Below are 9,994 nucleotides of genomic sequence, written 5' to 3'. Positions count from 1 at the left end.
CTCCTTTTTTTGAAGTCAAGGGTTGCAACCTAGGGCAACTGTAAAATACATGTAAATAGTGAAGAGAGAACTCATTTTGAATCCCAGCTCTATCCCTTAACCTCTGAAAGCTCTGTTTCCTCACCTCTAAAGTGAGGATAATGAAAATAGCATCTGCCTCCTGAGGTTGTGAGATTGAGACAACATGGTTGAGAACTGGGCACATGTTAATCTATGTTATCACTAATGTGTTATCTGAGGGCTCTGGCTCTTTTTTTTCTTCTTTTTTTGATTTTTGTTTTGTTTTGGTTTTGGTTTTTTTTGAGATGGAATCTCGCTCTGTCGGAGTGCAGTGGTGCAATTTCGGCTCACTGCAACCTCTACCTCCCAGGTTCAAGTGATTCTCCTGCCTCAGCCTCCCAAGTAGCTGGGATTACAGGCATGCGCCACCATGCCTGGCTAATTTTTGTATTTTTAGTAGAGACGAGGTTTCTCCATGTTGGTCAGGCTGGTCTCATACTCACGACCTCAGGTGATCCGCCTGCCCCGGCCTCCTAAAGTGCTGGGATTACAAGCATGAGCCACCGTGCCCAGCCGATCATTTCTATTTTCTAGAAAATTATTTTGTCTGTTTCCCCACTAGCATTCCTGATTGTTTTCCAGAGTCCTATCCCCTGAAGTTCCAATTGCTGGCATAATCACACTAAAAGGCTGAACCCCAGAATCATTACCTGAAAATTCATACTACCAATGGTTCTCTTTCATAGTAAATCATGGACAAATTAAGCCTGAGTTTGTAAACTCTTTGGATACCAACTTTCTACCACTCTTGGAAGAGATGGAGGAGGTGTCAGTCATTTTGGTTGATACTAGCCCTAGGCCTGCCTTGTCCCAGGAGTTTCTTCACCTTAACCACAGACCAAATTGCATACTTTATCTTCGAATCATCTAAAATATAATTTCAAATCACGAGACAGAATAAAATAATCTTTGAGAGAGGCAGGACCTTAGAAAGGAGATATTTTATCTCATTTATTTTACAGATGAAGAAAGTCAACTTCAGAGAGATCAAAGTGATTTGTCTCAGGTCACATAACCAGTGGTAGAAAGAACAGAATTGCTGGAATGTCAAGATAAGAATGAATTCCAGGTTTAAAGTTCTTTAAGTACATCCCAAATTAAATATTTCATTCCTGAGCTCTAAAACCTATTTACATTGAAGCCTGATGTCCTAAACACAGTAATTACAAAGCTGGGCAATGGTCTCCATCCTTTCATGAATCCATGTATGAAAGTTAGCTTTATCAAACTATTTCATCTCCAGAAAGGCATGTACATTTCATACTGTTCAAATCTGTAACTGTCAGCAAAATCAGACCCAAGACCGCTAGCTTCTCAATTCAGCCTACAGACTGCTCCTCTAATAGACACACTGGACTCTCAGAGAGGTAGAATGGACAAGCTCTAACAAAGGACAGCACTTCTGTGATGGTGTGGAAGTACCAAAGGTTTGACTGCACTTTAAAAAGGTGACATGGACGGCTGGGTGCGGTGACTCACGCCTGTAATCCCAGCACTTTGGGAGGCCAATGCGGGCATATCACAAGGTCAGGAGATTGAGACCAGTCTGGCCAACATGGTGAAACCCTGTCTCTACTAAAAATACAAAAAAATCGGCCAGGTGTGGTGGTGTGTACCTGTAGTCTCAGCTACTCTGGAGGCTGAGGCAGGGGAATCGCTTGATCTCAGGAGGCAGAGGTTGCAGTGAGCCAAGATCGTGCCACTGCACTCCAACCTGGGCAACAGAGCGAGACTTTGTCTCAAAAAAAAACAAAAGGTGACATAGGTGCAGAAACAGGTCGGAAATGATCTAAGTCAAGCTTGTCCAACCCGACACCCATGGACCACATGTGGCCCAGGACAACTTTGGGTGCAGCCCAACACAAATTCATAAACTTTCAAGAAATAGGAGATTTTGTTGCGATTTTAAGCTCATTGGCTATTGTTAGTGTTAGTGTATTTTATGTATGGCTGAAGACAATTATTCTTCCAATGTGGCCCAGGTAAACCAAAAGATTGGACACCCAATCTAAGTGAGCCCAATTTCCAAATTTACTATAAAACTACAGTAATTGAAACAGTGTGCCACTTCACATCCATTAGGATGGCAATAAAGAAAACCAAAAAATAACAAGTGTTGGTGATGATGTGGAAAAATTGGAACCTTTGTGCACTGCTGATAGAAATGTAAAATAGTGCACCTATGGAAAACAGTATGGTAATTCCTGGAAAAATCTTAAATGGAATTAGCCTTATGATCCAGTGATTCCATTTCTGGGCATACATCCAAAATAATTGAAAGCAGGTTTCAAAGAGGTATTTATACACCCACGTTCATAACAGTACTATTTACAACAGCCAAAAGGTAGAAGCAATCTAAATATCCACTGATATATGAATGGATAGACAAAATATGATATACACATACAATGGAATATTATTCAGCCTCAAAAAAGGAAATTCTGACATGCTACAACACGGATGAAATGGAAGACATGCAAAGTGAAATCACCCAGTTACAAAAGAACAACTTTTTTTTTTTTTTTGAGACAGAGTCTCACTCTGTCGCCCAGGCTGGAGTACAGTGGTGCAATCTCGGCTCACTGCAATCTCTACCTCCCGGGTTCAAGTGATTCTCCTGCCTCAGCCTCCTGAGTAGCTGGGATTACAGGTGCCTGCCATCACGCTCTGCTAATTTTTTGTATTTTTAGTAGAGACGGCGTTTCATCATGTTGGCCAGGCTGGTCTCGAACTCCTGACCTCATGTGATCCACCCACCTCGGCCTCCCAGAGTGCAGGGATTACAGGTGTGAGCCACCGCACCTAGCCTAAAACAACAAATATTGTATGATTTTACTCACATATGAGTAGACAAATACTAGAGTAGACAAATTACAGAGAGAAAGTAGAAGGGTGGTGCCAGGAACTTGGGAAAAGAGGGAAATGGGAAGTTACTGTTTAATAATACAGAGTTTCAGTTTTGCAAGATGGAAAATGTTCTGTGGACGGATGGTAGGTACTGAGGGTTGTAAAACCGTGTGAAATACAGTTAATGCCAGTCAACTGTACACTTAAAAATGGTTAAAATGGCAACTTTCATGTAGTGTGTATATATATATGTATATATATATATATATATATATATATTTTTTTTTTTTTTTTTTTTGAGACGGAGTCTCGCTCTGTCGCCCAGGCTGGAATGCAGTGGCCCGATCTCGGCTTACTGCAAGCTCTGCCTCCCGGGTTCACGCCATTCTCCTGCCTCAGCCTCCTGAGTAGCTGGGACTACAGGCGCCCGCCACCACGCCCGGCTAATTTTTTGTATTTTTAGTAGAGACAGGGTTTCACCGTGTTAGCCAGGATGGTCTCGATCTCCTGACCTCGTGATCCGTCTGCCTTGGCCTCCCAAAGTGCTGGGATTACAGGCATGAGCCACCGCGCCTGGCCCATCTAATGTATATTTTATAGTTTAAAAAAGAAACTTAAAAAATAGTGTGGTACTCAGACGCAGATCATTGGAACAAAAATCCAGAAATAGACCCACACATATATGGTCACAAGGCGAAGGTAATTCAATGTATAAGAGTCTGTTCAACAAATGGTAATGGAACGACTGTATATCCCGATAGGAAAATGTTGACGCTTACTTCACAACATAAGCAAAAATTAATGCTATTTAGATCATAGACTTACACGTTAAAGACTATGTAAAACATATATGAGAACACAGAATATCTTCACGAACTTGAGGTAGGCAGATATTTCCTAGCACAGAAAAAGCACAAACCATAAAATATAAAACTGACCAATTGACTTAATCAGAATTAAAAACTTCTTTTCCAAAAACACGGTCAAAACAATGAAACGACAGGCCCAGATTGGGAGAAAGACTTCGCAATCATTTACGAAACAAAAGATTTTCATTCAGAGCACACATATATCTAACAAAACATTTGTATCCAGAACTGTTAAACACGAAGGACCAGATTTAAAAACGGGCAGAAGACTGGAAGTGAAACTTCACAGAAGATGCAGAATGGCCAGTAAGCATAGGACAGAAACGGTGCCAGTGACGCTGGTGCCAAAGCGGGAAGGAACGCATTACTCAGCCTAAAAGACCTAACACTAGGCAACGGACAAAACCACCCCCGGCCAAAAAGAACACAGAGCAACACAACGTCTTGGCTAACGAAAACTCAAAGCCTCAATTCACTCAGTTCCTTCACAGCGCTCGGAAACAGGGAAGTCTCGCGATATCGGAAAATGCGCCACGCTCACAGCCACACCGGACAAGATGGAGGGCGCAGGCGCATCCACGGCTTTCAGATTTGGCGACTGACTTCAAAGTGGGGGGCGAACAGGGAGCGCGCAAGTATAGAAGCGCTGGCTGGAGGCTCCTCGAGCGCTCCCCAGACACGCCCCCGTGCGTAGGCCCTCGCTGCCGCCACCTTCGGTTGACCACCCCCATCTAGACTGTACTCTCGCGGTATTTGTCCCGACTCTCGCGGGGTTTAGCGTGGCACTGGGAGGCCAGGCCCGGGGGAGGAGACGGCGTTCCGTTAGCGGCGTTGGGGTCTGGCTGCAGTGGCAGTGCTTTCTCCTCTGCTCACGGGGACCCGCTCAGGCTGGAGGCCAGCCAGGTGAAGAGCTCGCCCGCATGCGTGCGCGCTGCGTGGGAGCCGCGAGGCCCGGGGCGGGAGGGGGCCTCGTCTTGGCCTCCTGCGCTGTCGCGACGGGCCGGCGTGAGGCACCGTGGCGCGGACTTCGTCTCAGCCCCGCCCTCGCCCCTGCCCTCGCCCCCGCCCTCGCCCCTGCCCTGACCGCTTTCCTCCCCCTCTCTCCCAGCTCTTGCTGCCACCTCGGTCGCGATGGGGGCGCAGGACCGGCCGCAGTGCCACTTCGATATCGAGATCAACCGGGAGCCGGGTGAGCTGGAAACTGGGGAGCGCTGCTGGGGCCGAGGCCTGCCTTGGCGAAGGGGAGGGGTCTACTCTCAGCAACCCTCCCCCCGACCTGTTTGGGAGCGGGTAGGAGGCGCAGTCAACTTTCCGTTTTCTCTTGAGAGAAAATCAGTGGGAGAGGAAGGTGGCCTGGGCACACCCCTAACTCGCAGTCCGGGCCTCTTCCTGCCAAACCCCACACACCCCGCTGCATCTCCGGACTTAGTCCTCGTAGCCAGCCTGGCGCCAAGAAAAGGAGGTGCAGTTCTTTGAGGACTTTTTCTCTCCCAGTGTCTCCGTGGGGCAGACACTCCCTATCCGATTTCCGGTTATCTTGCTTGGTGCTATGAAGTTTCAACTAGTAGGAAATATTGTGTTTCCTAATCACGATATATCACTAATATGTTAACGTTGCCTCTATTTTTCCTTAAGAATCTTTAGCTAGAATTTCGTGGTTCCTGGGAAAATGGCTTAGTGAACGTCTTTTGTGATAAACCAGAGCATTTTGTACCAGCAGAATTGCAGCATGCATGCACTTAGCATTAATGTTTGTCTTTAGGGAATCCAGACATTTGTTAGTGTATTTTTTTTTACATGAAACATTTCCTTCTTAAGTGTAGTTATTTCCTTCTAAGTAGCAGAGCGTGCAGGGCTTCAAACTGTTTTCTTAGCTTTTACTGTTATCCGTGACAAAAGTTTTAATTGGAGGCATATATATATATTGTCTTTGTGCAACATCTTGTTCTGCATATTCTTATGAGAGCATGCTACTGTTCCAGGGTCTGGAGATAGAGCAGCGCATAAAACAAAGGCCTCTCTTCCTTTTATAGTTTATATTCTATTGGGGGGAAGACAGACAACTAGGAAAAAAATAACAGTGACTTGTAGTTGGGATACTATTTTAATAAGTTGGTCAGACAAGGCCATTTTGAGAAGATGGCATTTAAGCAGATATCAGAAGGAGATGAAGTGAGCCATATTTAAGAAGAGCATTCCTGGTAGAGGGAAACAGCACAGCCCTGAGGTGAGGAGTAGTATACAGTCAGGCGCCAAATGACATTTCTGTCTCTAACAGTGGTCTTATATATAATACTTTTTTTGGTAACTTTTTAATGTTTAGCTGTGTTTAGATACAGAAATACTTCATTGTGTTAATGTTGCCTACGGTATTCAGTGGAGTAACATCCTGTACAGGTTTGTAGCCTAGGAGCAAATAGACCGTATAGCTTAGGTGTGTAGTAGGCCGTACCATCTAGGTGTGTTTAAGTACATTCCATGATGTTCACACAGTGACGAAATTGCCTAATTACACATTTCTCAGAATCCGTCCTGGTTATTGAACAATAGAGGACTGTACTTGCATGTTTGAGGGACTGCAAGGTGCCCAGTATGGCTGGAGAAGAAGAGGGAAGAGAATAGTAGGAAATGGCCTGTAGGACTGATTCAGTGAGGTGGGAAGATATTAAAGGGTTTTGAGCAAAGGGATGAGGTAATCCTAGAAATTTGGTTGCCTTCTCTCTCTCTTTTTAATGTTTTTAGCCTTGATTGATCTTTTTTTTTTAAAATAAGTGTTACTGGAAAGCCTTGATGGACCTTAATCTTTATTCTGTAGTGAATCCATGCTTCAGATAACAGGGTTATTTTTTATTAAGAATTAAAAATAGCTCACGCCTGTAATCCCAGCACTTCAGGAGGCAGATGCGGGTGGATCATTTTGAGATCAGGAGTTCAAGACGAGCCTGGCCAACATGGTGAAACCCCATCTCTACAAAAAATACAAAAATTAGCTGGGCATGGTGGCTCTCTTAGTTTTTGCCTGTAGTCCCAGCTATCTGGGAGGCTGAGGCTGGAGGATTGCTTGAGCCTGGGAAGCAGACGTTGCAGTGAGTAGAGATTATACCACTGCATGTCAGCCTGGGTGACAGAGTGAGACCCTGTCTCAAAAAAAAAAAAAAAACAAAAGAAAAGAAAAATAGTAGATTGCTGAAAAGTAGAAGTATGACCAAGTATGGTGGCTCATACCAGTAATCCCAGCACTTAGGGAGGCCCAGGCAGGAGGATTGCTTGAAGCCAGGAGTTTGAGACCAGCCTAGGCAATATAGCAAGACCCTGTCTCTACAAAAAAAAAAAATTTTTAATTAGCCAGGCATGGTGGTGCTCACCTGTACTTGGAAGGGTGAGGTGGGAGGATGGCTTGAGCTCAGGAGTTTAAGGCTGTCATGAGCTGTGATTGCACCACTGCACTCAGGCTTGGTCAGCAGAGCAAGATCCTGTTTCTAAAAAAAAAAAAAAAAAAAAAGCTTAAGAAAAAGTACAAGTAAAAATTTCTGTAGTTAAGTACTCCTTTCCTAGTAAATGTTGAGATTCTAGATTTGCACATAACCTGTGTTGTGAAAAATCTCCAGAATATGTTTGACAAATGTTCAATGAACCTCAGTTCTCAACATCCAAGGCAATTCATTGTGATAGATGTGTAGATGTGATTAGCACTCTTGAGAACGCTGAATCATATAAAACAAGGAAATGCAATGCTTACATCATTGTTCTAGGTTTAATCATTTGATAATTGGCAAATTCATATGGTTCAGTCTTGTAAAATACTAGCACTTTTTGAGTATATTAACTAAATAGTGGATTTTACACAACTTTTTTTTTTTTTTTTGAGACAAAGTCTCACTTTTTCACTCAGGCTGGAGTGCAATGGCGCCATCTCGGCTCGGTGCAACCTCCACCTCCCAGGTTCAAACGATTTTCCTGCCTCAGCCTCCCCAGTAGCTGGGATTACAGGCATGTGCCACCACCCCCGGCTAATTTTTGTATTTTTGTTAGAGACAGGGTTTCACCATGTTAGCCAGGCTGGTCTGAACTCCTGACCTCAAGTGATCTGCCCACCTCTGCCTTCCAAAATGCTAGAATTACAAGTGTGAGCCACGGCACCCAGCCTGTGGTTTTTATTAAAGAAATTGGTGCATTTTATCTAAGTTATCAAGTTTATGTGCTTAGAGTTGTTTGTCACAGCCTCTTTTAATATCTGTGGGGTCTGTAGTGATGTCTCTTTTCATTCCTGATATTGATAATTTTTCCTTTTGTGTTTTTCCTTTGTCAGTCTGAGTATTCATTATACATTTTCAAAGAACCAGATTTTGATCTGATTGAATTTTGTTTCTATTTTTATTTTCAATTTCATTGTTTTCTTTCTTTCCAATGCTTGCTTCAGTTTTTATTTCGTTCTTTTTCTAGTTTCTTAATGTTGAAGCATAGATTGTTGATTTGATACCTTTTTTTTTTGAGACAGAGTCTCAAATGACTTCTAATTTAATTCCATTATGGCTAGAGAGCACACATGATTTCAGTTCTTTGTGCACTTGAATGTACATTCTGCTGTTTTTGTGTAGTGTGTTCTATAAATGTCAAATCCAGTTGGCTATTAGTGTTGGTCAATTCTTTTATATCTTTGCTGATTTTCTACTTGTTTACTGATTACCAAGAGAAGAGTATTGAAGTCTGCAACTGTAACAACTGTAATTGTGGATTTATCTATTTCTCTCCTTTTTTCTTTTTTGAGACTGAGTCTTGCTCTGTTGCCCAGGCTGGAATGCTGGAGTGCAGTGGCATGATCTTGGCTCACCACACCCTCTGCCTTCCTGGTTCAAGTGATTCTCGTGCCTCTGCCTCCCCAGTAGCTGGGACTACGGGTGTGAGCCACCATGCCTGGCCAATTTTTTGTATTTTTAGTAGAGACAGGGTTTCTTCATGATGCCCAGGCTGGTCTTGAATTCCTGGGCCCAAGCAATCCACCTGCCTCGGCTTCCTGAAGTGCTGGGATTACAGGCATGAGCCACCATGCCCGGCCGTATTTCTCTTTTAAGTTCTCTTAGTTTTTGCTTCATTTATTTTGAGGCTGTTAGGTGGGTGCATACATATTTAGGATTGTTGTCTTCTTAGTGAACTCTTTTATTATTATGTAATGACACCTTATATTCCTAGTAACTTTCCTGGCTCTGAAGTTTCCTTTGCCTCAGATATGAATATAGTTACTTCCGTTTTATTAGTGTTTACATGGTATGTAATTTTCAATCCTTTTACTTTTAACCTTTCTATATAGTATTTAAAGTGGATTTCTTGTAGATAGCAAATAGATGGGTCTTGTCCCACTCTGACAATGTCTTTCAGTCAGTATGTTTAACTATATATATTTAATATAATTATTGTTATGTTTGGATTTGCTTTACTGCTTAAGATTCATAAAAACAGACTTGAAAATGTGTTTTTAGCAAACATTGTAAAGTATTTGGAAGTGATACCAAGAAATTAGTCTTAAGAGGTGACAAAGGATTCAGGCAAATGTTTTGAGTGCTACTTGTGTCCTTGGTCAAGCCGTTTAACAACCTCTTTGTGAAATGGAAGTACTATACAGTTTTGTTCTTAATTTGGTTCCAAAGCTTACAGGACAGGAAAATTTGCTTATATTCAAAATTAAACTAAACTTTAGACTCACATTCAAAATAGCTCATCCTTCGAGAGAGGTATATGGGATCTGGTTTGTTCTGAGGGAATAGGAGAAATGCATATTCCCTCTCAAGGTCACCCTGGGTCATAAGCTCATGAGTAGAGTGACTAGATGCAATGGCCTGAAATTTAAATGACTTGCACTGTATGTGCTCATTAACCTATTAGTTATATTATTAACCTCATAATAGGACTCCAGTGTAATAGTGCTTACGTAATAAGATTGTTGAGAAGAGTAATTAAATAATACCATCTTATAGATTGTGTTTTTGTAACATGAACTTACTCTAATAGGAACAAAATAGAGTAAGAAGCACAGTTTTAATTAGGCACACTACTGTTTGGTATAACAATCGGATAAGCAGGTGGGGAAGAGTGGTGTGGGAGAGAAGAGGAGTTGGATAGCACTGCTGCTCTGAGTCCTTCTTGTTTGTCCTAACTGATTTGAAGGGCACTATGCTATGACAGTGCTGGGAATGGAGGCAGAAATGAGGTTTGGTCAGTTG

General features: G+C 42.7%; 1 protein-coding gene across 7 annotated transcripts in view; it reads left to right on the top strand.

Annotated features, from left to right (window-relative positions):
• Window positions 1-4,520: 4,520 nt before the first annotated feature.
• NKTR (natural killer cell triggering receptor) overlaps window positions 4,521-9,994 on the top strand; it is a 46,777-nt gene continuing 41,303 nt past the window's right edge. For 2 of the 7 annotated variants that reach the window (XM_030812036.1, XM_030812038.1), the window contains exons 1-2: window positions 4,567-4,679; window positions 4,885-4,965. Coding sequence is in view for 3 of the 7 variants with exons in the window: in XM_003256911.4 (XP_003256959.2) it covers window positions 4,908-4,965 (58 nt within the window). In the remaining 4 variants the exon portion in view is untranslated. Of the gene's footprint in view, window positions 4,680-4,884; window positions 4,966-9,994 lie in introns of all 7 variants that reach the window. The other 5 variants (XM_030812034.1, XM_030812033.1, XM_030812041.1 and 2 more) reach the window with 3 other exon arrangements.

This window comes from Nomascus leucogenys, chromosome 4, assembly GCF_006542625.1.
Source record: "Nomascus leucogenys isolate Asia chromosome 4, Asia_NLE_v1, whole genome shotgun sequence".
In the NCBI taxonomy this organism is placed as follows: Eukaryota; Metazoa; Chordata; class Mammalia; order Primates; family Hylobatidae; genus Nomascus; species Nomascus leucogenys.
Note: the sequence above shows the minus strand (reverse complement) of the source record. Positions and strands in the feature narration are given on the sequence as shown.